Raw genomic sequence first — 26,825 nt, forward strand, 5'->3', positions numbered from 1 at the left:
TATTTCTGCTTTGGTTTTCTGTGCATTTGAGGACTCACTTAAGGTATCTTTGCTCAGACCACTGTCTGAAGGCATTTCCCCAAGGTTTTCTTTTACTAGTTTCATAGTTTCAGGTCTTATGTTTAAGTCTTTTATCCATTTTGATTTGATTTTTGTGTATAGTGAGAAATAGGGGTCTGGTTTCATTCTTAGACATATGTTTATCCAATTTTTTCAGAGCAATTTATTGAAGAAACTGTCCTTTCCTGGTGTATGTTCTTGGCACTGTCATTGAAAATGAGTTGATTATAAATGGATGAGTTGATGTCAGGGCTCTTTAGACTGATCCCTTGGTCTACAAGTCTGATTTTATCTCAGTATCATGCTGGTTTGGTTACTATAGCTTTACAGTATAATTTGAAATCAGGTACTGTGGTACCTCTAGCTTTACTCTTTTTACTCAGTATGACTTTGGCTGTTTGGGTTCCAACAGTATTTTCTTCTAGTACTTTTATAGTTTTGATATTAGATATTTAGCTCTTTACTTCATTTGTTATTTATGCATGCACATGAAGTGCAGAATGGATGTAATTTTTTCATCTAAATAAGTAGCCAATTGCCATATTAATGATTATTATTTTTTCATTGATTTGACACAAATAAACTTGTATGTATGTATATAATTTTTTTATTCCATTGATATGTATAGATATATATTCTATTGACTTGTCTATTTTTGTACCATTACTATACTTTAATAATTGCTATAGTTTGTAGTATTTTTGATATATTGAAATCTCTTCTGCTTGTTCTTATATCAAAAATTTTTTTAACTATTTTGATGCTTTTTCTCCTGATGGACTTGAGAATGAGTTGCCTAGATTTATAAAAATCCCATTGGAGTTTTGTTTGGAATTATATTGAGTTTCTAGGTAAATTTGCAGAAAACTGACAGCTTTCTAATATTCAGACTGTCCAATGAAAGAGGGAGTATTTTAAACCACATATTTAGGTCTTCTTTTATAACTTTTAGTGATTTTTTTTTGAGACAGAGCCTCAAGCTGTCCCCCTGGGTAGAGTGCGATGGCATCACAGCTCACAGCAACCTCCAACTCCTGGGCTCAAGCAAGTCTCCTGCCTCCGCCTTCCAAGTAGCTGAGACCACAGGCGCCCACCACAACGCCCGGCTATTTTTTGGTTGCAGCCATCATTGTTGTTTGGAGGGCCCAGGCTGGATTTGAACCCACCACCTTAGGTGTATGTGGCTGGCGCCTTAGCCACTTGAGCCACAGGTGCTGAGCCAAGTGATTTTTTTTTTAACATACAGTTTCTCATCATAAGTCTTGAAAATGTCTTGTTAGTTTATTTCTAATTATTTTGTAAGTTTATAAGTTTTGTAAGTTGTTATGTGAATTAATTGAACCATTTTCCTCTGACATTTCTAGTTGGTTTTCATAGTACATATAAAGGAAAGCTAATAATTTTTGTATGTTGACTGTATATATTTGAAGTAAACTTACTCATTTTTTCTTACTGTTTTTCAGTTGATTCTCTTGGACTTTCCAGATACATGTTTTTATCATCCATGAAAGCCTAATCGATTAGTTTCTATAGTATGTTGATTCCCCTGTGAGCATTAAGTTTGGGGATTCAGAACATTAGCATGGAAATTTATGGGAGCTATAAAAAGTTTTAGTTTTAAGGATAATATAAACTGTGTTAAGTGAACAGGAGATTTCAAAGTTGACTTTTAATCCATCATATGTATTATATATTTTTTATTCATTGGAATAATAGTCACTCAAAATTCTTTAAAAAATAAGCCACCTTAAATATAACTATGCATTAAAATTAACATTCCAACTAGAAAGTATTAGATTTTGTTTTTAGCTAAAATCAGTATAATGTTGAGAATTTTTTCAGTGCTTCTTTAACAAATTATCTACTGTTATCTAAAATAATCCATCAAAAGCTATGATTTAAGTTTCTGAGGAAGCTTAGATACTTGAACAGAGGCATTAAAGATCTTTTGAACGTGGTTTCAATTTTCTAGTGGAAAGTACAGACCAAATAAAATGTATGTATGATTTTTTAAACAAAAGCTTGAAATTTGGGTATATCTATGGACAGTTTGTGTTTAATAGTCAGATCAGCATCTCTTTTTTTTATAGTCAGATTAGCATCCTTGCTAATTAACAGGGAACAGTTGAGAAACAGATGATGAAAATTAAAAAAGAGTCTTTATGCTAAAACATGCAATATCATATTTTTATGTAAATAAGCCTTAAAATATTTTGTATTTTTTCTCTAAGAAAAAAGTGAACTACTTTCATCATGTTCCACCAATCTTTATTTTTAAAACATTTTTTTAACCTTATTTCAACTCTCCTGTCCATTCTCAATATTTTGAAACAAAAGTGATTAAAATGACCAAACAAATAAAATAAGCAGATCTGTTGGCTTCTCTTGTTTTCCTAGAGCAGAGAGCTAGCGTGGAGGGCACTAGTCCAGTGTTCAAAACTGGTTTAGTTCTCCCTTGCTGCACTCAGGGCTTAACAGTTGGGGATTCTATTTAATTTCCCAGGATGAAGTTGGGTTTTATTTTTTGTTGTTTGTTTGTTTTTTAGAGACAGAGTCTCACTTTATGGCCCTTGGTAGAGTGCTGTGGTGTTACAGTTCACAGCAACCTCTAACTCCTGAGCTTAGGCGATTCTCTTGCCTTAGCCTCCTGAGTAGCTGGGACTATAGGCGCCCACCACAATGCCTGGCTATTTTTTGTTGCAGTTTGACTGGGTCTGGGTTCAAACCCGCCACCCTCAGTATATAGGGCTGGTGCCCTATCCACTGAGCCACAGTCGCCACTCACCCAGTATGAAGTTTTGACTTCATGGACATACCCATAGTGATTTTGTAGCAAAAGCTAAACAAAAGAACCACCTGGGGCCCAAACCCCCTCCTCATCCCATTTTTCAAAACAATTACCATAGGAAAGGGAGCTCTGGGAAAATAGAAGGGAGAAAGAAGAGTAAATGAAAGGGTGAATACAACCCCTGCTTTGGCTCAACCATAAAGCCTGACAGAAAAATTGAGTAATGAGAGTAGAAATTTCTTAGAGGAAAGAAAGTAAGGGAATGAGGATGAATATAGGGAAAGTGCTGGGGAAGATTTTTTTAAAACTTCAATATATCAACCCAAGTCATTAGCATTTTTTTATTAAATCACTTTAAAAGGGTACTTAATGGAACTTGAAAATACAGGGTGATCATGGAAAATGGTAAAGGGTAGTCACATTTTTTCCCATTTCCATCCATTAAGGCCAAGGATTTAGGAATTTAGTTTGTAAAATCATTAAAACACTTGCCCCAATTCTCCCTCTGGCATTTTTATTACTAATCCTGTTTCCCCTTCTGTAGGAGGCAACTGTGAGACATACTTTGACAATCAGGGATTGGGGAAAGGATTTAACATCATTGGCTTTCGTTAGTGAGATGCAGGAGAACACAGAAGTAGGTACGTCATTGGTTAGCAGTCTGCACACCTGTGGGTAGGCGGGCACGGGATTGGATTACATGGGGAGAGGGCCTCCGCCTCTGGCTCTGCTTCTAGCTTGGAGGTCGCCCGATCGGCGCTTCCCTACTAAGACTACTGCTGAGAGATTGCTGCTGAGATGTTTCCTCCTACTAATATTGACTGGGACTTCTAAGGTGTTTCAGCACCTGAGAACCGAAGGACACCTAGCCCGAGTAAGCTGCTGCCCCAGCCAGTGTCCAGCCAGTTTTGGGGGTGGGGTAGAGACCCAGCGTCCTGGCTCCAGTGAGGCCCTGGGTGGGGCGGAGACACGGTGTCCTGGGTTCCAAAAAATGGCCACAAGGATGGGATAGTGGACATGGACCCAAAAAGGGAATAATAAGATAGGAAAGGAACCTTTAACTGCTTCCCGCTATATCTTTGCCCATTGTCAGCAGGAAGTACTTTTGGTTAAGAAGAGTAAGAAGTTTAGTATGAGAAGTTTGGGATAAGAAATATAAGAAGTGTGAGGAATTTAAACTACGAAGATAAGAAGTATATAAGAGGTTTGTAAGAAGCAGACAATGTGTGGTTGTGCTCAGGGGTTAGTGCCCTCAGCTGGTTGTGCACAAGTCCCTGATGGGACGCCAGGGGATAGGGTCCCTCTCTGGTTGTGCAGAGTCCCCTTGAGATGCCAGGGGATAGAGTCTCTCTCTATCTGGTTATGCACCAGTTCCTTTGACGCCAGGGGTTAAAGCCCTTACTCATTGTAATGGGGGAGAGTCCCCAGTCTTCATAATTCAACTAGTAAGGGCTGTAAGGAAAGCAGGACTTTTGTTCACCTGTTAAATGGTTAAAAGCGGCGAAAGCAGTAAGATCTTCACTAGCAAAGGCCACAAGAAAAGCGAGACCTTTGTTCACCCATTACAATTCATGTAGCAAAGGAAATACTCCTCCAGGAAAGCGGGACCTTTGTTCACCAGTTAACACAATTTACAATAGATGAGATGTACAAAGTATAAGAGGTTTGAGATATAAGAAGTTTGACATAAGAAGTAAAAAGTGTGTGGTTGTGTGCAGGGGTTAGAGTTCCCGTTGGTGTGTATGTTGGAAATTGTGAAGAGTGTGGGAGAATGCAGACTAAAGGCAGAAGTAGCAAAAGGCAGTGAAAGCAGTAAGATCTTCAAAAAAAAAAAAAGAGAGATGGAAATAAGAATCGTGACAATTTCACTTAGAAGATCAGTGTTATGATCCCCTAGTTAATGCACAAAATGGGGGGAATATGTAGGAGGCACCTATGAGGAATACTTTAGCAATAAGGGATTGGGGAAGGGGTTTAATCTGGGTCCTGGCCGGAGACGCGGCATCCTTGGCTCCTACATTTCAATACTATAAGGCACATCTACACAAATAATCAAAATAGTTCAGGAAACCAAGGAGCTTTTAAATTTTTCCCTCCAAGGAAAAGGACACTCTTCAGTGGTTAAATTTTATGATCAGAAGTGGAGGTAAAAAATCCAGCAAATTGCCCTGATGAAGTTAAGTGTAGGCAGCTTGAAAATATGTGTTATCTATTGCCCTTGAACCTGTGGATTCACCAAAGCTACAATAATCAGAAAAAATTCTGTTGACTCTTTTAAAATCCAATTTTGACTTTTTAAATCTGCCAATATCATGAATTCGTCTCTAAGATAAACTGATTATTCAGATGAAACTGAATAACTGACTATTAAGACAGAACCAGGTAAAATGGTTCATATGTCCAAAAAGAAATGCATTTTCTGTTGAGCAGTGGAGAACAGACAGCGGAGAACCTGTGGACCAGCAGGGGTGATCAACGCTTTGGACTTCTGTTTTCCCTCCATTACTCACTCTTCCCTATTTTTCTTCACTAACTAGCTTCACTAAGCTTCATATTGCTTCCTGAGCTTCACAGGAGCTGAGAAGGCAGAGCATATATCGTGGCCTGAAAACAGACTGTCCTATGTAAACAATTGTTTTTGGCAATTCAGAAATTTGGGGGCAGTGATACATCTTTTCTCCCTCTGACAATCAAATGTTTAGCCCAAAGTTAGAACAGTATATACGTTTATTTTTATGACTTGGCATATTCAAACACGACAATTGTATGTCGAGAAAGGGAATTTGAGCTTTTATGCTTTTTCCTTCCTGGGTCTATCCATTGTTTTCTCTCTTGTAGTACTTTTGTATCTTGGTATATCTCTTCAGCATCTGTTTCTCCTCAATCATAACTTTCATTCAAGAATAATAACTCTTTGGTGTCTTTGGATATGTTTTGTTTTGTCCCCACCTATGAACTTCACCAGGGTGCACTGAAGGTTAAAAGCTCCATTTCTGGAATTCTCATGGATCCCCTTTAGAGAAAAGTGCCAAAGAACATAAGCAGGTCTCAAATGCATCTGGGCTCTGCCAAGTCCTTGGAGGCAGGCTCCCTGTATCTGTGCCTCCTGCCAGGTCCACAATTCCACATAGAAACTTAGATCATTGGCTCACGTGGGAAAGGAAACTGGATTAATAGAAGTGCCCGAGTACTCGTTTATTGAACATCACTCTACTTTGTCCATTAACAGGCAGAAAAATGCCTTTCACTTCAGGGAGTGCTCTACCTTCTCCATCCCATATCACACAGAGTCCTGAATGTTTCCAGCACTCATGTTTAAATGCTCCCATCAATTGCCAGAACAACCAGAGTTGCTCAAAGAGCTTTCCCCATAGTTGTTGAAATAGTAGAAAGGTTAGGTGAATGCCAAAAGCATTGCTGGAAGTAGGTGGCTGAGGGACCTTTCAGCAAAGCTTTGTCCTAGGGCCATGGGTCATGGGGTCACTCTGTTAACATGCTATCTTCCTGTAACACTTGCCACTCCATTTGCTTCAGTTCTGACTCCTTCTGTTGCAAGAGGCAATCAACCCAACCTCAAGTGGTTCAAGCAGGAGACTTTATTGGTTTGCAGAAATGAAAAGAGGAGAGGTGGGGCTGTCTTCTTGTGCTGATAAATGTAAGGCTCACATGGTGCTGTAAGGCCACTGCTTTCTCTGTATGCACTGCTGGCTTTTCTCTTGTGAGTGCTTTCTCTTTGTGGGTAGTGGCTCCTTCCTCGGCAGGCTCTCCTGTCAGGCTCACAAGATGCCTGTAGAAGCTCCAGAATTTATCTCTTTTCAGCTTCACTTACCCAGGGGCCATTGCAGTCAGCCATTTGGTAATAGAAGAGTTAACCTCATGTAACTAGATTTCCTATGTATCTGGGAAAAGGAGAAGTTCTGGAAATTGGCTATGCCCTTTACCCAGAAGCCCCTGCTAGAATGTGATGACACAGCCTTGATTCATATTAAGTGTTCTCTGTCTTCCCTGGAACCAAATGTTTCAAGGGAGGCTAGACCCAGCCTATCTTGGAATGAATTCTGTTCACCCAAGACTCTCATGACCATGATTGATTAGCCAAGAACATGTGGCATGATTCTGGCCAAGGATATGTGAGAGGAAGTCAGATGAAGGCTCGTAGGACATGTCTCTTTGCTCTTGAGAAGAAACACACAGGAAGAGGTCTGTTCTAGGTGTGATGTCAGCAACTACTGCTGCTGTCCACTGGCCATAGGAGAACTAGCCCGAAGACAAGGACAAAGCTGACACTTAGGGTCACGTAGCAGTAGGGTGGGAGGATCTAAAGGCCTTGAGGACACCATTGAGCTACTACATTAACCAAACCTGGCGCTATCCTGCCTTCAGACTTTTTGTGATATGACACAATAAATTATTCTTATTGGTTAAACTATTTTATGTTGAGTTTTCTTGTTAAAAGAGAACTGGGTCTTTCCTGTTAATTTCATCTCTTTGCTCTTTTGGCCTGTGTGCATTGGTTCCATTGTTTTTTTATAGTGCAGTCAGCCAAAAGCACCCTAAATGGTACTGTTTCCTGGGTCATGTGCCCATTCCTCACTATTCACCATGGGAACATGATGTGGGAATGGCCCCAGCCTCAAGGATCCAGTCCTGTTCTGCAGTGGGACAGGTTCATCTCACGTGACTGCATGGACTGAGTGTGGAGGGAGGGGACAGTTTCCATAAGACAGTGAAATAGATGCTGTGAGACAAAAACATCCTGTGTCCAGTGTGGCTTGTCCTTTTGAATGTGCCTTTTTATTACACAATGGTCTTATGTCATTAGTATAGAACATAGGGAGTTGGCAATTTATACCTTGGTCTGATAGCCCAACATACATAGCTTTGGAGGTTTTTTAAACCAAAGGTGGATCTGCTATGTTATTGGCTCATCTCAATAGCCTAGGAAAATGGCTTCGGAACATGCAAAGGACAGTGTGACCCATGGCCAAGACAAAGCCCTGAGTTGCTGCAGTATGACCCAGTGCTCCCTAAAGATACTAGAAAAAGTAAGCAACATGTACCATCCCTCGGGCCCAAGGTTTTCTGGCCCCTTCTTACATATGCCCTGAATTTCATTTGGTCTTACAGTTCTGACTCAGCCTGCTATGTGGAATAGTGGGGCCTCAGGTCAGGCTGTGTCTAGTGATTTCAATCCTGCTGTTGGCTGGAATTCCATCTGTCAAGAAAGTTTTGCAGTCAGCCATTTGATAGTGGAAGGGTTAGCCCGTGAAACTGGATTTCCTGTGTATCTGGAAAGAGGAGCAGCCCTGGAGATCTGAAAGGCTCTGTGAAAATTACAGGTTAGTTTTTTTGCTATTGCTGATTCATTTGTTGAACCTAATGGATTTCAACGTTTGAGGATTAAAAAGAGAGAGAAAAATCTCTGTATTTTTTATTATGAACTTAGGTAACTTCATGGCAAGAGAATCTAATCAACATTAAGCTATTTACTTCCCATCAAAGTGATTTCCCCTCTGTCAATGCACAGACATGCACTTTTACTTAGTTGTAATTAGGGCGAATGTACTCATTTTTGTTTAAGAAGAGTTTTCTTTATCTTGGCATTCAGGTTTGTTTTCATAGGCGAAGAAAACATTGTGAAGAGAACAAGAAGCAACCTTTGCTGGAGAATGGTGAGGATTATATGGGGTCACACCATCCCAGAGTTTAAGAGCCCTTAAAGGCCCCCACATTGCTCTCATGTCTCCTGTGATCACCCACTGTCCCTGTGGGTCTGCCATGGGCCTGCACCTGCACCTGTACTCTGTACTCTGTACCCTGTACTCTGGCCTGGGGTTATCTAAGGGCTTTCCCTGTAGATGGAAAGCAGAAATGATGCTACTTGGGGACAGTCCTCCATACTTTCCCTCTTCAATGTTGTTTTTTTGTTAAATACAATCACACACCAATGGTTTCCAATCTATCAAAGCATAAAATCGCCCATTCCAGTTCTTTTCACTAAGCTAAGCAAGTAGTCATGTTAGGTTTAATTAAAAACAGTAACTATTTGTACAGCTGTCTCTGAGTTCACAGCTCTTGAAAGATTTAGCTTCAACTTTGCTGCCTAAATCCTTTGGGAGTTTCACACAAAATCATTTAGGCTTCTCCTGTGAGCAGTGCCAGGCCTGGGCATCAGGGGCAGGCTGAGCCCGCAGCTCTGCTGCCACCTGGGTGACCGGCTTTCGGGGTGCATGGGGTGTGGAGCAAGGCAGAGAGGAGCAGAACTTTGAGACAAGTCCTCCTAGTTTTGTTTGGGGGATGCAAGGCTTTGAAGGCTCCCCCAGGAAGTTTCTGAAAATCCCCCTTGTGTTGGAAGTTGGGGAGAACGCAGCAGTCTTCCCTTTGTGTGTTTCACTAGGGCTCTCTGAGCTTTGCCCCTCATGGGTCCTCACACCCCCACCTCCCGACCTGCCTGGTTATTGGCAGGCATCCTTCGAAGGAGATGGGGGCGGGGATCCCTGCTGACTGACGTCTGCACAAAGCCGCACATTTTCAGTCAAAGCCCCTGAGAGGAGGAATGAGCAGTGCCCAGCATTTGGCTGATTTTCAAGAGCGCACCCAGGAGTGCTTCAGGCAGCCTCAGGTCAGAGCAAGCCAATTCCGATTTTCCAAGCTAGGGCCCAGGCCAGTTGCGGGCCACCGACTGAGGGCTAGGGGCTGGGCCGGCCGCATCCGCTGAGAGACTGGGAGGCCCAGGAGCTGGGGTTAGGAGATGTGACCCTGGTGACCCCCGGAGCCCCAGCCTCTCTCGCTCCCTCCACTGGCACAAGGAGCGCAAGAAGCGGCGGGCGGAGGCCATGGCCAGCCCCGCGCCCTTAGTGGCCTCCATCAGCCATCAGATGGTGGCTTTGCAGACCCTGCAGCTGCTGCAGCAGGAGTGGGGCTGGGGGGACGGTCCGGGCAGGCCAGGGAGCTTGCGGGAGCCGGATCACGTGTCTGCCGCCCCAGCCAGTCGCTTGAGCCAACTACGGACTCGGCCTGGGCCCGGGCGCGAGGAAGCAGGCAGGGGTGTGGGGGCCAGCCTCGAGGGTGACGGGGCGCAGGCCAGCTCCCCAGAGGCAGAAGTGGTGCGCGACGCCGAGGGAGGCGCGGAGCTGCTGCCTTTACCCGGGGACCGCGGGCCCTGCACCCTGGCCCGGATGGCGATGCGCAGCGCGCTAGCGCGCGTTGTGGATTCGACCTCCGAGCTGGTCAGCGTGGAGCAAACGCTGCTGGGGCCCCTCCAGCAGGAGCGGTCCTTTCCCATCCACCTAAAGGTAAGCCTGCTGGCGCCATCTCCTGTGAGGCGCACGGGTTCCCCGCGGGACAGCGTGGGGATGGGTGGGGCTGCACATTGCGTAGAGCAGCTGCCCACTGTGATTGGGATGGGGGAAGGGCGGAGGTGACGCTTTGGGGGCTCTTCCAAGGCGCACCTGGGGCCTGTCAGCCTGCAGAAACCAGCAGGGGAGGCCCTGGGAATACCTTCCCGGGAACTCCTTCCCCTGACATAAATCAGTTTCCGGCCCTAGTTGAAGGCCCTTTCCACAGGACCTGCGGTGGAGGACGGCTCCCCGGGCTCTTCCAAATTAATAACCCTGCCCCCAAAGCCTTAAATACACTTACTAAGTCCCCTCTGCCTTTTCTATAATGACATCATCTACGTTTATTCAAAGTGCCTTCACATTCATGAATCACAATTACTTTTGCATAAATGGAATTCTCCTCAGAGCTCAGGGGCCTTATAGAGTCAGCTTAGCTTCTCAAAAAGTGGGGTGAGAGCCGCGTGTCCTGGGCGTTGAAGCGTGAATACTAATACTAAACTCCTGCTAAGTCACCCAGCTCATATTTACAGGGTGAATTTCCTCTTCAGGTACCCAAATTATGTTAGCCAGTTTAGCCAGGGAACAGAGCAGCTGCCTCCCGGGCTGAGTGGGATCCTGAAAATCTGGGCGTCTGCCTTTCAGTCCTGGCCTTGCCATTAACTAACTCAATTGGTTTAAGGTCGCAAATCTAGCTGAGACCTTCTGGCTTTTACATTTGCACCAGGAGAATTGCCGCTTTATTCCCCTTGGGAGTCTGGCAGAAGGGAGTTAAGGAGGGGTGATGAGGAAAGCTTACAACACTTCTCAAGAGTTGCTATTCTTGCTGTACAAGCCAAGGTTTGGAAAAAATTGCTTTATGTTATGGTGCACTATGCTCTGTACAAGAGTTATTTAAAATTGAACATGATAAAGCATGTTACACACCCAAATATTGTCTCTCTACACCAGGGTTTCTAAGCCTCTGCACTGGCAGCTTTGAGGCCTGGATAGTTCTTTGCTGTTGGAGGTTGTCCTGAGTGTCACAGGACGTCCAGCAGTACCCCTGCCTCTGCTCACCAGGTGCCAGCTGCATGCCGCCCCCCCCAACAGTTAATATGACCAACAATATCTCTAGACATCACCAAACCGGGGGACCAAGATGAGAAGCACTTCCACTCTCAACTCGAGAGTTAAAAATTCAAGCTCAGTTCTACTGAGTGCTCTCCATTGTAGGACTTCTCTGCTGGTTTCTTGGTACCACCAAGTGCAGTGGCAATTCTCAGGTGTGAGCATAGTACATGGAAGCTTCAAACTCCTGCATTCAAGCCGTCCCTCCTGCCTCAGCCTATGGAGTAGCTGGAACTACAGACATATGCTCAGCTAATTTCAGAGCTTTTTAAAATGTGAAAAACAAGACAAACCCATGCATCTCAGAATTGCTGAAATAGCGTCATGTGACGTTAGTAGGCATATTCAGGGTATAATAGGTAGGTTGACAAAAGGAGACACTGAGTCATCAGTTTTGCTTTACGGTGAACCTGGAAGGGTTCTCTGAGGAGGCAGCCTTTTGTAAAAAGAATGTTGCTCTCCAGACATTCAGAAAAAAAAAAATGTTAAAGGGGAATCCTGTGATTTGAGGCTCAGAAGCACTGAAAGGTGCCGGGTTCCCTGGAGGAATTGCAATCAGTTCATTATGGCAGAAAGCAGAAAATGATGTTGGAGACTTAAGTGGCAGCCAGATAGGGAAAGGCCTGTCTGTCACATTCAGGACCTTGGATTGTCTCATAAGCAAAGGATAGATGAGAAATCACAGAAGCCTGGAGAAATCGCAGAAGCCTAGACAGTTTGCGAGTCAGGCCTGCGGGCTGACCAGACTCAGTGGGGTGGAGTAGAGCCGCATCCTTGGCTGCGGAGGCAGTCGGGTGCACACGTGCGGTGTCAGCTTAATGCAGCCACTCCTACTTGGTCACTAAGTAAACTAAAGGACTAAAATCCTTTTAGCCCTTTCCAACTCACTTTTGGTCCTGAGCATTTTCCCTACACCTCAATCTTTTTTTTTAACCAGATTTCACTCGACCCTCTCACTCCTTTTCTGAGAAAATTGAGGCTGACACAGGTCTCTTTCTTTCTACTTAAAAGATCACATTTACACTCCTCTCTGTTCTCATTTCTAACAAGCAAATGCCACCTCCCAACCTACCCCAGTGTAAATTCTTCCTCTTAATCACTGGAGCACATCTTTCACTTGCCTGGGACCTTGTCTGTCCATTCCCTCCTCTCTCCTTGTATTTTCTACTGCCTTCCCTGTGCTGATCCTCCCCACCCACAAAATGCTGTTACCTGTCCATCCCCTGGAGTCACCACCTTCCTGTAGTGAGCAAACTTTGCAGACCTTTGGATGTGTTGCTGCCACATTCTGGAAGCATCCAGAGCTTATATGGAATGGGGATCTTCAACTTTAATGCTACTGGCATTTGATGTTCATTTGCAGGGGAGTAAAGAGAATAGCCAGTGCTTTCAGGAGAGAAGCAGGGAGCAGTCTCTGTGCTGGATTTGCTTCCTTGCCAGCCTCTTGGAATTTTGCTTGTTTTGCTGTTTGGAGAACAGGTAGTATCTCTGTCTGCTTTGTAGCACTTAGACCTGAGGAGACAGCATTCTGCCTTCCCAGGGGGCTGGTTATACAGGCTTGGGTTTGTTAATATAATGTTAATTCAAACAATTTGGAAGGACGTTTTCTATATTTTTAAATTAAGACCATGCAGATTGGTTTTATACAACAAAGTGGTTTCAGGAGAATTTCTGCTAAGGGAAATCATGTTAGTGTATCACTTATAAGTACAGCAAGTAGAGCCCTCTGTAAGTTGACCACCCAAGGGATTGCAATAAACTGGTCAACACATGGAGGTGTTCAATGTAAGGAACTAGGCCTACTGTGCTGACACGTACATGTGGTGCATGTCTGGTCTGAGGAGAGGTGGTCAAGTACTGCGCCCATGTGTGGAAACTTCCCCAACATTAGGTCTCTTTGCTAGTGTTATTTGCTTAGGAGGGTAGGAGAGAGAGACTCACTCAGACTAATGTCCATGGCCCAGATGATAGGCACCAGGGATTCTGCAGAAACACCACGATGCAGTGGGAAGTCCCAAGGAGCATTTCAAACCTACGCTGCTGTTTCTTGCTGTAGGTCTTTGGGCAAGTTATTTCGCCTTCCTATGCCTCAGTTTCTTTGCTTGTAGAGATAGTGGGATCTCACCTAAAGAGTTACTGAGATAATACATTTACAATCTTAGTCTCCCATCTATTTGAATTACTGTCATTATTGTAATTATTACTATTTATATTATGTAATATACGATAGCATATATTATATATTTTATATAGTAATATATGTGTATTACTATTAACCAGTTGATGCTTCATGAATTAGTACTGACAATTATTTTTGTGAGTTCTGTTCTGGATCCTAATGAACCTGATCCATGAGCTCTGTGTTTATTCTTCTGGAATTGTTGACAAAAGCAGAGTTGGAAGGACCCAAAGAGACTAACAGGAAACCCCCACTATCCAGAGGTCAGTGTTAGCTCCTACCCAGTGACAGACCAAGAAGTGTCATTGTGGACTGATTTGCTGATCAAAACACTCCAGCGTTAAGGAAGTGGAGGCATGGAGGCAGAAAAGCCTTTACCACCACAACAGACATTTTGCTAGTATTTTACTCTTTAATTAAAAACAAAACAAAACAACCCCCCCCCAAAAAAAAAACCCTAGCACTTACCATTTCTCTTGGACATTAGAAATTAGCAGACACATGCAAAAAATTATGAAATGAGTTTCATTGTGGTAAATGAAAAAGGCTTCACAATACTGAGTCTTGTTAGATTTGGTGCAGAGAATGGAGTTGACCAACTGGATACACATTTACTATAGGAGGAAACTGAGGCCTAGAGAAATTGAGGGCTTTGCTCAAGATCCTGCAGGTAAGAAGTGCAAGTGATCTGACTCTTTCTACAGCACCAGAGTGCCAGCTCCGCAGCTTAGGGACAGCATGTTTGAGAGCACATGGTAAACAGGGCGTGGCTGTGCACGCTGCACTCTGCACATTGCCTGGGCTATCAGTCAGCTCTGCAGCTGTAACAAATAACACAATTCTGTTCTGAGTGGTTAATGAACAGACATTTATTTTCTCACTGTTTTGCGGTCTGGAAATCCAAGATCAAAATGCTAACAAATTCAATTTCTAGTGAGGGCTCTCTTTTTTGCTCTCAGACAGCCACCTTCTTGCTTAGTGAGAGGCATGTGTGGAGAGGGAGAACTCCAGATGTCTCGGGGGTCTCTTCTGATAAGAAAACCAATCCTATAGGATGAGGGCCCTACCCCAGGACCTCATTTCACCTTAATTACCTTCCTAAAGACCCTAGGTTCAAATATAGTCACATTGAGGTTGGGGCTTCCACATGAATTTTGGAAGGGACACAAACACTGGTGACCTGTGCACCTCCTTCTGTGACAGATGACACCAGATGAACTTAATAAGTCATTATCAACGAGTAATATTAGTGAGAATGCATTAGACCTGTGGTTCTCAACCTGTAGGTCACAACCCACAGGAACTGTCTTAAAGGGCTATGGCATTAGGAAGGTTGAGAACCACTGCATTAGCCCTTTCCACTCAAAGAGAGAATAGAAGTATGCAGGAAACCAGAAAGAAGCTAGTCTAGCAATTTTAAATTGCTGAAAATGACCAATTCACAAAGGGACCATTAGCCAAGCTAAGTATGAAGTTACTCTGATTGGATGTTATCTCCCTTCCTTTGAGAATTAAAAACATTAATAGTTTCTAAGAGTTCTGTTCTGAAGCAGGTTTCATGGAAACTATGGCTGAAGCCAACTTTTGGAGGCAAAGGATTTTTTGCTGTTGCAGATAAACTTGCCTGTGAGCTCGCCATTTCAGTTAGCTCATTATGATACCAAATATTCCATCACGTTCAGTAGTTCTTGCTGGTTTTCTCATTCAGCAGAGCAAAAGCAACAGGCATAAAAGTGTTGGATTTGGCTTTGCGAATTCAAGTGTGAATATTGGGTTGCTCAGAGGAAGACATTCTGCAAATTCGAGAAAAGTGCCTTCAAAAATTACTGTTGGAGAAACAAATGCTCATGGTTGTGCCATCAGTAATCGTAGCCAGGGGGTTGCACTTTATCTAGGACAAAATTGTGCTTTTATGTTAGAAAAAAGCCCACTGACTAGTCATAAAATTTCTGGATATGGTGACTGGTGTAGATGTAGGCTATTTATCACTTTGTGATTCCTTATAATACAAATGATATGAGAACTATATCCTCAGTGGATATGGTGACTGGTGTAGATGTAGGCTTTTTATCATTTTGTGAATCCTTATAATACAAATGATACGAGAACCAGGACATAAAGCCTTACTGAAATGAAAATTTTGGAAAAGATATTGCAGAAAGGCCCTAAAATCAAACTACTTATGTTGTTTGACATCTTGGTGGAAATGCTACAATGTTTTATTTTACAATTTTGGGGTTTGCCTTGTGAACGTCCTTGAATCAAGTGCTTGTACCCATCACAAAAGTGCTTTTCAACTGAAAATGGTGCTGCACCCAAAGAAAATGCATAAGGAGCCATAGTTATTTGTGAACATTTACATCAGGCACACCACAAGTAAAATGTTTAATTTCCTGCAGATGATAGACATTTTATGGTGAGTGGCAAATACTCTGGTTCTTCATTGGATGTTGTATTAAGACACAGTTACTTACACATGTCTATTTGAGACTGACCTTGGATTCAAGCAACCGGTGTTGATCTGGGTCCTGTGAATTTGTAATTCAAAGCCTGATGTTGAAGAACTGAATGAAGTTGGGGCAATTTGTAGTTCCTGACAGTAGGTTCTTCATGACATCCCTCTGAAACAGAATACTCACTCCCATTTTATGTGCACACTCAGTATAGAGCATCCAAACAGATCTGAAGAAGGGGGTTTTTCCTTTGTTAGGTCTAACAGTGGGCAACTTTAGGGGAAGTCAGTTTGCTGGCTGGGTAGATGTTTATTAGGTCAGGCCCCATAACAGAAAACTGGGGAAAGCTAACTTGTATGTTGGCTCCTTCCTTCCTTCCTCCCTCCCTCCCTCCCTCCCTCCCTCCTTCCTTTCTTTTTTTCTTCTCTATCTCTTTCCCCTCCCACTCTCTCTCCCTTTTCCCTCTTTCTTTCTTACTCTCTCCCTCCCCCTCCCTCCCTCCCCCCTCTTCCTTCCTTCCTTCCTTCCTTCCTTTCTTTCTTTCTCTTTCTCTTTCTTTCTTTCTTTTCTCTCTTTCAACTCTTTCTCTCTCTCCCTCCCTCTCTCTCTCCCTTCCTTTATTCTCTGTTACTTTCTGTCTCTCTTCATTCCTCTGTCCCTCCCTCCATCTCCTCCCCTCCCCTCTTGCTCTCCTCTCTCTCCCTCCCATCCTTCCTTCTCTCTCTCCCCCTCTTCCTCCCTCCCTCCCCTCTCCTTCCTTCATTCAGCTCACCCTCTTTTTCTCTCTTTTTTCCTTCTCTTCCCCTTCCCACTCCCCCACTCCAGAGGACATGAAACATCCAGGGACAGCTGGAGGGGGGAGAGGAAACAAGGTTTGTAGAGGCCAGTGTAAAAGAATATACCACAAGGTGTGAATGTTTTGAAAACAACCAACTTATTCAAAGCTAGTGGCCAAGTGATGATGAACTAATTTGTAGTTTACACAAATCTAGAAGTAAATTTTGAATGTGACATGGTAGGGCAAAAAAAAAAACAATAACAACAACAAAAAACTTGCTGATTGTTTGAATGCTGTATCCATTTTAGAGCCTATTAGGTTATATTGTGTTTTCAGCTTTATCATGCATTGATGCTGGTTTCAGTAAATAAGCTTTGAAATGGATTCCTACTGCCAGATTCTTTTTGTATTCAAGCCTTTAGCTTTGCAGGGAGTGTTTATTTTCAGTAAGAAGCTAACAAAAGAATTAACTTTTCCTTTTGGATTTTGCAGGTGCATTTTCACTTGTTCAAAGATTCCAGATGTGCAGTTCCTAATATATTAACACACAATGTGTAATGCAGAGAAGTACACATAGGGTGACTTTTTCTGATCTTCCTTCCCTGAGTAGAAGAGAATAGAGCCAGGAAAGGGAGAATCCAGCTGGGAAGTCTCTGATTAGCTCGGGGTCCATTTTACATGGGGCCTAGAAGGTTCCATGCTCTGAATATCTCTGCAATAACCAACCCCCTGCCAATTATGCTGCAGGGAAGAGGTGTGGACCAGCAGGCCAGTCTTTACTTTGGATTCGATCATGGTCAGTTTGGGCTTTGTAACACTCAAAATACTCACAGCCCTTAAGAAAAATAGCATGAAGCTGGCCAGGGAAGAAACTGAATGATTCACCTCCAGACATTTGGTTCTGTCCCCAAGGCTAGTTTGAAGCCTCTCGGCTTGTTCATGCTGCTGTAGCATCTGAGCTCTGTATGTACTGTCCATCAGGTGTGGCTCCTACACTGGTAGGTAGGCTCTGCTCTGTACATCACTCCTACACCTGGCCCAAATGCTAATGTGGGGAGGTCTTTGATGAACATGGGCATTCTGAAAGAGAGGAGTCAATTTTAGCACTGCCACTGGCTTGCTGTGTGACTGAGGTGTGGCATTTTCTCTCCCAAGCCACACTTCTTTTTACCTGCATTGTTTTGAGCATGGAGTGAGATGGGTGTGAAAGGAGGCTGGTTTGCAGTCTGGTGCCTGGCAGGTGCAAGGCTGACAGGCTGGAACAGGGTTCTTATACCACTGGTTTGCCGTGTTACTCCCATGACTGGATGTGTCCGGGGACTTTCCTCTGGTATTCAAGGCTTTTTACACAATCAATTAATTTGGTGTATAACAGAAAACTCTGTTCTTTTCAGACTAGTTCTCCCCTTCCTGCTATCCCAGCCCCTTCTTGACTCCAGACGTTCTAATTGCAGGCACCATCTCTTTTCCCTGCAATTCAAATATTGCTTTCCCCAACACCACCTATTTTGTTGTATTGAATATAGTCCTTCCCACCTGTCACTACTCTGATGCCTCTTCCAAGCCTGGAGCCTTCTTAAAAGGCTCATTAATGGATTCAAGAATTCTTTTTGAAGCTAAATCTTACTCTGTATGGCATCTCCGCTGAACAGTCTCAAATGGATTTCATCTCACCAATTAGATGCTAAGCTTCTACAGGGCAGAGATTTTTCCTCTTATCCCTTCCATACACCTCCCCTTCCTTCCCCCTTACTAACCTCCTGGTATCTAGCAGAATTCTTTACTTATAACCTAAATGTCAATAACTGCCTTACAAAGACATAGAACTATCATATCCATGAGCTAATTATATGGTCTTTGTTTTTTATTTTATTTGTGTGATGTATTATATATATAGATTTAGGTATGTTGAACCAATCTTGTAACCTTGGGATAAAACCAATTTGATCATGGTGTATAATTTTTTTGATGTGTTGTTAAATTGTTTGCTAGGATCTTATTGAATGTTTTTGCATTGATATTCATTAATAGTATTGGTCTATAGTTTTCGTTCTTTATTGAGTCCTTTCCTGGTTTGGGGATCAGGTTGATATTTGGTTCATAGAATGTGTTAGGAAGTATTCCTTCTTTTTCTCTTTTGGAAAAGGTTATGTAATATAGGCACTAGTTCCCCTTTAAAGATTTGGTAGAATTCTGATGTGAAGCCATCTGGTTCTGGACTTTTCTTTTTCAGGAGATTTCGTATAGTTGATGCTATTTCAGGGCTTGGTATAGGTTTATTCAAAGTTTCTAATTCTTTCTTGCTAAGTCTAGGAAGGTGGGGAGCTTCCAGGTATTGGTCAATTTCCTCCAGATTTTCATAGTTCTTATAATGAAGTTTTTTAGTAATCATTGAGGATTTTATTTTGAATTTCTGAGGTGTCTGTTGTTATTTCTCCTTTATTATTTCTGATTGATGATATTAGAGACTTTACTTTTCTGTTTCTGGTTAGGTTAGTCAAAGGTTTATCAATTTTGTTAACATTTTCAAAAAACTAACTTTTTGTTTCATTGATCTTTTGAATGATTCTTTTGCTTTTAATTAATTTAATTCTGCCCTAATTTTGGGTATTCTTTTTCTTCTGCTGGGTTTGTTGGAATGTTCTTTCTTTTCCAGTTGCTTGAGATGACCCATCAAGTTGTTGACTTCCTTTCTTTCTGATTTCCTTGTGTGTGTGTGTGTGTGTGTGTGTTTTTTTTTTTGAGACAGAATCTTACTTTATTGCCCTCAGTAGGATGCCGTGGCATCTCAGGTCACAGCAACCTCCAACTCCTGGGCTTAAGCCATTCTCTTGCCTCAGCCTCCTGAGTAGCTGGAACTACAAGTGCCTGTTGGAAAGCCTGGCTATTTTTTTGTTGCAGTTTGGCTGGGGCTGCGTTCAAACCCACCACCCTTCGGATATGGGGCTGGCACCTTATCCACTGAGCCACTAGCACTGCCCATCTTTCTGATTTCTTGATGAAGGCTTCCAATGCTATAAATTTCCCTCTTAGGACTGCCTTTGTAGTATCCCACAGGTTTTGATAATTTGTGTCTTCATTGTCATTTTGCTCCAAAAATTTTGGTGATTTCCTTCTTAATCTTGTCTCTGACCCAGCTATCATTTAGCATAAGGTTATTTATTTCCATGACTTTGTTTAACTATGAAGATTCTGTTGCTGTTAAGTTCAACTTTTATTCCACGATGGTCTGAGAAGATACAAGGAATAATTTCTATTTTTATAAATTTACTGATGTTAGACTTGTGTCCTAAGATGTGATTAATTTTGGAAGATGATCCATAGGCTGATGAGAAGAATGTGTATTCAGTTTTATTATGATGAAATGTTCTGTAGATGTCTGTTAAGTCCATTTGTTCTAGGGTCAAGTTTAGGTTCATTATTTCTTTGTTTAATTTCTTCTTGGAGGATCTGTCCAACACTGCTAAAGGGGTGTTAAAATCTCCAACTATTACAGTGCAGGAAGATATCAAAATTTTCAAATGTATTAAAGTATGCTTTATAAATTGAGGAGCATTCTTCTAGGGTGCATAAACGTTACTTATTGAAATCGCTTCATGTTGAGTGTTTCCCTTGACAAATAAGTAGTGACCATCTTGATCTTTCCTTATCTTAGTTGGTTTAAAGCCTATTGTATCTGCAAATAAAATTGCAACCCCTTCCTTCTTTCTGTTTCCATTTGCCTGCATTATAGATGTCCATCCCTTCAACCCTGAGTCTATTTTTACCCTTTAAAGTAAGATATCTTGTATGCAACAGATATCTGGGCTGAGTTTATGTATCCAGTCAGCCAACCTGTGCTTCTTTAGAGGATAATTTAAGCCATTCGCATTAATTGAGAGGATTGATAAGCATGGTAGTGTTTTGGATGTCATGTTTTTCAAATGTCCAGTGGATATTTTTATTATTTTAACCACTGTGGAAGTTAGGTTTTGTTTGAAAATTTCTGAGTGAGTTTACTTTGGTGTTAGGCTATTGTGCCGATCATTATGGAGGATCAGTCTGAGAATATCCTGGTTTAGTTATGGCAAATTTTTTCAACATGTGTAAGTAAGTAAAGTATTTGATTTCTTGATCACAAATGAAACTAATTTTAGCTGGATGCAGGATCCTGGGCTGAAGGTTGTTTTGTTTTAGGAGATTGAAGGTCAATGACTGTCCTCTTCTGGCTTGAAACATTTTGGCTGAGAGTTCTGCAGTCATTATATTTCTCCCTTTGTAGGTAATGCTGGCTACTTGCAGAATTTTTCTCTTTCATGTTAACTTTGGCAAAATTAATCACAATGTGTCTAGTAGATGCTTTATTTGGATTGAGTCTTGGTGGGGTTGTGAAACTGTGTACTATCTGAATTTCTGTATCTCTTGCAATACTTGGAAAATTCTCCTCCATAATACCTTGGAGTAGAGCATCTGTGCCTTTAGGACTATCTTCTTCTCCGTCAGGAATTCCTATAAGACAAATGTTTGATCTTTTGGAGTGGTCCCTCAAATCTCTCATGGAATGATCAGTTTTTGCTCTCCATTTGCCTGCCTCTTGGAGCGTTTGCCAAGCTATATTTTCAAAGGCATTTTCATCTTCTTTGGGTAGTGAATGGTTTTGCAGACTGGCTAATAAGCACATGTCAGCACAAGTTTCAAGGTTCCTTCTACTCTGAATTTATCTTCCCATGTTTTATTTGATCCTTCTTCTTGTATGTAAAGTTGGATTATTTTTATAAAGCAAGCAGGCAATTTCTCTTGATGTGGATCTTGGGGGAAATAGTATTGAGTGATTATTTCCCCCCATTTTCCATTCCTAAGTAATATGCTTAAGCAACACAGGTGACCCCCTCAGCTGTGGAGGCAGATTATCCAAGTAACTTCTTGACACCTTCTGAGCAGAACTGAGCAGCACACGAAGGAAATGAAGCAGGAAGGCTTTAAAGGGAGAAGAGCCAGGAGGCCTTGGGTGCAAGCCTACAACCTGCTTACCACAGTAGCTCTGTCTCAGTACCTCTCTTGTGTGGTGGTACTGCCATCATTGTTTGCTGAATTGAAATAAATGGACATGTGCTTTGCTTCTTGGGAGATGTTTTCTAGTGAGCACATTGTTAGAAACCTAGGTCCTTCTCATTCAAGTGACAGAGTTTTTCTTAGGGAGAAGAATATTTTCTCCTTTACAGAATTAGGAAGAAAATTGTAGTCCTTCACCAAACGTTGGTTCAACTTTTAGTTCTTAATTTCATTATCTTTTTTTTTAAAAAATTGTTTTTTATATTTTTGTAGAGATGGAGTTTCACTATGTTGTCCAGGCTGGTCTCAAACTCCTGGCCTCAAACAATCCTCTCATCTTGGCCTCCCAAAGTGCAGGGGTTATAGGCATGGGCCACCGTGTCCAGCTCCTTTCATTTTCTTTTAAATTTACAGTATTTGTCTTTCTTTTCCTACATTACTGAGTTGAATTCTTTGCTCATGGATTCTCAGTGGTTATTCTTTACTTATTAAGCATGTAAGTGTGCTCATTTCTCAGTGTAGCTGCATCCTACGCATTTGTGACAACAGTGTTTCTATAATTGCTCAGTATAAAGTGTTGTAAGATTTCACTTATTTTTCACTGACCCTGAATTATTTAGAAGTGAATTTTTTAAGTCATGCATGTTTGGGGAAGATTACCTATGCTATTCTAATATACTTGCATTGTGATTTGTGTGATAGAGACTTTCTGATTTGCTTTGTGACAATATAATATAGTCAGTGTTCATAAATACTCCATGTATCTTTGAGATTAATGTATATTTGCCTATTTAATGGAATTGAGCTTGTGTTTAGTGCTTTTCAATCTTTTCTGTTGGCTCAGTGCCCGTAGCACAATGATTACAGCATTGGCTATATACACCGAGGCTGGTGGGTTCGAACCCAGCCCGGGCCACCTTAGCAATAATGACAACTGCAACAGAAAAATAGCTGGGCGTTGTGGCGGGTGCCTGTTGTGCCAGCTACTTGGGAGGTTGAGGCAAGAGAATCTCTTAAGCCCAAGAGTTTGAGGTTGCTGTGAGCCGTGATGCTACGGCACTCTACCCAGGGCAACATAGTGAGACTCTATCTCAAAAAACAAACAAACAAAAAAAGACTTTTCTGTTGAAAACCCTGGGTGTTCACTGTTGCTTTGTGCGTATCATTCCTTCTGAGTTAAATTTGCTCTTTCTCAGTTGCATTTTTTAGATGTAACCATAAGGGTGTATTAGTGTTTATTCTGTCCATTTAAATGATAGTATATTTTGCCCTGAGTTTTAAATGGCAGTTTAGTAGGAATAAAAAAAAAAATTTGAAGTTGACAGTTATTTGAGAATATCATTCTATCTCCTCTCACTTTAGTTGTGGTGAAAAGTAAGCTGTCACCTCATTCCTTGAAACCCAACCGTGTTTTTCTTCTGGTTGCTTTTAAGAGTAATTTTGCCTCAATGAATTTAGATTTGGTTCTCATTTAACTTATTCTTCTCAAGGCCAAGTTTTTATTTCTTGAATCTAAGGGTTCATTTTTTAGATCAGCTCTGGATAATTCTCATCCCTATTCTCTTTCTCTCTGAGGATTTCCTCTACCACACTCTCTGTCTTGTTATCCTTGGAAATTCACTTGCTGGACATTTTGCTCTGACATTCATGCTGCTTAGTCTCGTATTTCCCATGTTTCAACTTTTATCTTGCATTCTGGGAAATCTCATATTTAACATCCAGTTTACTAATTCTTATTTCAGATACAGTTATCTCTTGAGACTTTTAGTTATCACTATAGTTTTCATTTCTAGAAGGGGACTTGGCTCTTTTTCTTTTTATTCATCCATCCTTCCTTTCCTTTTCCTGGACAGAGTTTCACTCTGTCACCCTGGGTATAGTGCCATGACATCATAGCCCATGGCAACCTCAAACTCCTAGGCTCAAGAGATCCTCTTGCCTAAGCCTCCTGAGTAGCTGTGACTGCAGGTGCCTGCCACAATCCCAGCTAGTTTTTCTATTTTTAGTAGAGACAGGGTCTCACTCTTATTCAGGCTGATCTCAAACTCCTGATCTCAGGCAGTCCTCCCGCCTCAGCCTCCCAGAGTTCTGGGATTACAGAATTGAGGCACCACGCCTGGCTGACTTGGCTCTTTCTCAAGCTTGATTCCTTCTTTTACATCTGTCATCATTTTAAACTTATATTCTATTCTCTATTTAAAATTCTTGGAGTTTAATCCTTGCCCACATTACATCTGCTATATTATGACAAATTATATTTTAAATTTAATATTTTGAGTTCATCCTCAATAGAGGCTTTATAGGAATATTATTGTGGGATGTGGGTTATAGCCATGTTTCCCTGGAATCAGTTCTTGTTCACTTTTGTCACATGTTCATGGCAAATTTTAAGTTAATTAAAGTTAATTCTTTGCATGTGTTCTCAGGATGTGTATATGATGCAGAGGGCAACTTAAACTTATAGTATGGTGAAATATAGGTCCACAGTCATACCGTCCAGGGCAGCTGCACTCACCACCCTAAACCCAGCTCAAGAGAGACTAATTTTCTTTTTTGATGCTACTGTTAGGCAGTTAAAATAATGTTATTTATTTATTCTGGGGAGAGGCAAGGTCTGACTCTTGAAGGATTTCCTTACTTTCTTGCAAGCTCAGAAAGAATGCTTGCTCTATTTTTATTTAGAATTTTAGGGATTCTATAGAAAAGGGATTTGGGGAAACTAAGTGTGTTGTGCTGTAAGAACCAGAAGTCCAGGGAAACCCATCTCCCTATATTGAAAGGAGATCAGATAGTCACCATTATTATTAGTGTGCAATAATTCCAATGTACTATTTATTTGCAATGAATTTGGGAATGGAAAACATTTAGGGATTACAAATCTATTAAGTTACTTCATTCTTTTAAACTATGTGGGAACTGTTCATTCTAAACTTGCACTGGGGAGTTCTTGGAAGCATGTCCATTATGGAAGCAGAGGTTATTTGTTTATTTGTCACAGCTCTTTTAGGAACAAGTAATAGAAAGTCAACTCTAATTGGCTTAAGTAAAAAAAGATATTTATAGACTCAGATAGCCAAAAAAATCCTAGGGTTTATTGCTCACTTAGAGATGGATTCATAGGCTCAAAGTGCAATTAGAGTTGGTCTCTTTTAATCTCTCGGTTCTGATTTCTTTTGGGTTGGCTTCATTGTTGTTTGGGCTCTGTCCTTATGGTGGGAAGATGTTTTCCAACAGCCATAGGTAAAGAGCACAATAGATCCTCATTAGGCCTCAGCTAGAGGACATCGTGGGACATGGCTTATCAACCTTGGCATCTGTCCATCCCTGACCAATCCATGTGGCCAGAGTGGCCAAGGAGTGATGGTCTGGCTCCTGGAATCTGATTAGCTTCATTCCAATTACAGAGGCTGAGACAGAGGAGGGTAGTTCTCTGCAAGAAAAATTGGAATGCTGTCACTAGAAGGGACAGAAGCTGAGTAAGCAAGGCACAGCAAATGTCTCACACAATCTGTCTAATTTCTTGTTTGTGTTTGCTGTTTATTTCAGGATAGTGTTGAATTTAGAAACATCTGTAGTCATTTGGCTTTACAGATTGAAGGACAGCAATTTGACAGAGACTTGAATGCTGCCCACCAGTGTTTGAAGACAATAGTCAAGAAGCTGATTCAGTCGCTTGCCAATCTTCCTTCAGACACACACATGGTGGCCTGTGCTTCCCTGAGACAGATCTTACAGAACCTTCCAGACATCTGAGTGTTAGAGATGCTGAGATTAAAACCATAGCTGGCACTGTTAAGAGAACCAAGACTTCATCTTCCTAATTCAATCAGCAGACAACGGATGTTTTTATTTCCTAAAAGGGGGGACTTAATGGCACATGGAACAGTTTGACCTATGGCATTTGTAGCCTTCTGAATTACTGCATGTTAGTGAAATTTTTTTAAAGCAGCAATCACATTTTTTAGTGTGTTGGTGAATTTGCTGACTTTTTGATTGAAACATATTCTACTCTGTGTAACTGATTTGATTATATGTGTATATATTTATCAATTCATAGTAAGTGTTAGTTTTGATTGAATGATACCTTAATCTATATTCATATTAATGTAGGCCTATAAGGTTTAATATGGCTGTTTATAGACTTAAAGCTCTGTGGTTCTCAAAATTATCTTGAATAAATGGGATATTTGATAATTGCTATGTTCTATGTACTGTACACTTCATTTTAAATTATGTGAATGAGCTCTGGTTTTAGGACCACGTATGTCAGTTATTATAAGTTCTGATTCTGACATTAATAACTTACTGTTGGGCAGGAAAAGAGTTGCTTCTAAACCTTGTCCTTTCATATAGCGGTTTGTAAATTTAAAATGATAATAAGCTAAGAAGTATCAAGGATATATGATATGTAAATACAAAGTACAATATTATTAAACTTTCACATGGAAAAATATAGTTCTTCTTGCTGTTTCTAAATATTCTGATTAAAGTAGGAAATTCTGGTGAATAACAGGAGGGAATGGGTATCCTGTCAGATTTCCCTGATCATTTTGACCATTGAAAGGTGGGAAAAGGGAGGGAGATTCTTTCTTCTCCCTCCTTCTTTTCTTCCTCTTTCTATTTTTTTTTTTTTTGCAACAATGTTAGTGTTTTTAGGAAAAACTAAATTTCTTGTTCCATGATGATGGTATTGAGAATCAATGTAACATGAAATGCTAATTTCCTTTAGAATTTTAATAGAAACAACATCACATTTAGAAAAAAAGATTACAGTGTATGTGTGCAGCTTATTTTCAAAAAGAATTATAAACTGGGTCTGTGAAGTGAGAATATAGCTACTATTTTAAGAAGTGTTTATAGTAGTTGAAGTCTTTTTAATCTCACCTACTCTAATTTTAGTTGGTTCTAAATGTTTTCTTCCAGAGTCTGAGAATAAAAGGTAAATATATTGCTTCTCTTCGATTATAAATGACCATTTCCATAGAGGAGAACTGAGCATATGAGACAGAATTCTAAAGGCAAGACCAACAGTCTGTTTGTGTATGTGTGTGTAGGGCTGAGATGCACCAAAAAGAAAGGGCATTCATTT

At 41.3% G+C, this 26,825-nt stretch overlaps 1 protein-coding gene across 1 annotated transcript; it reads left to right on the forward strand.

The window, feature by feature from the left end:
• Nucleotides 1–9,684: 9,684 nt before the first annotated feature.
• On the forward strand, nucleotides 9,685–25,568 carry DLEU7 (deleted in lymphocytic leukemia, 7). Its single transcript, XM_003800714.3, has 2 exons — nucleotides 9,685–10,143; nucleotides 25,283–25,568. The coding sequence occupies exons 1-2, from the start codon at nucleotides 9,685–9,687 to the stop codon at nucleotides 25,487–25,489; spliced, it is 666 nt and encodes a 221-aa protein (XP_003800762.1). The 3' UTR covers nucleotides 25,490–25,568.
• Nucleotides 25,569–26,825: the final 1,257 nt, after the last annotated feature.

The sequence above is a fragment of the Otolemur garnettii genome, unplaced genomic scaffold (assembly GCF_000181295.1).
Source record: "Otolemur garnettii isolate 467f Iridium unplaced genomic scaffold, OtoGar3 scaffold00182, whole genome shotgun sequence".
Lineage (NCBI taxonomy): Eukaryota > Metazoa > Chordata > Mammalia > Primates > Galagidae > Otolemur > Otolemur garnettii.

Coding starts and splice junctions, on each gene's coding strand:
- DLEU7 (XM_003800714.3), top strand. CDS start 9,685: ATGGCCAGCCCCGCGCCCTTAGTGGCCTCCATCAGCCATCAGATGGTG. Junction 10,144..25,282: donor CCTTTCCCATCCACCTAAAG/GTAAGCCTGCTG, acceptor TGTTTATTTCAG/GATAGTGTTGAATTTAGAAA.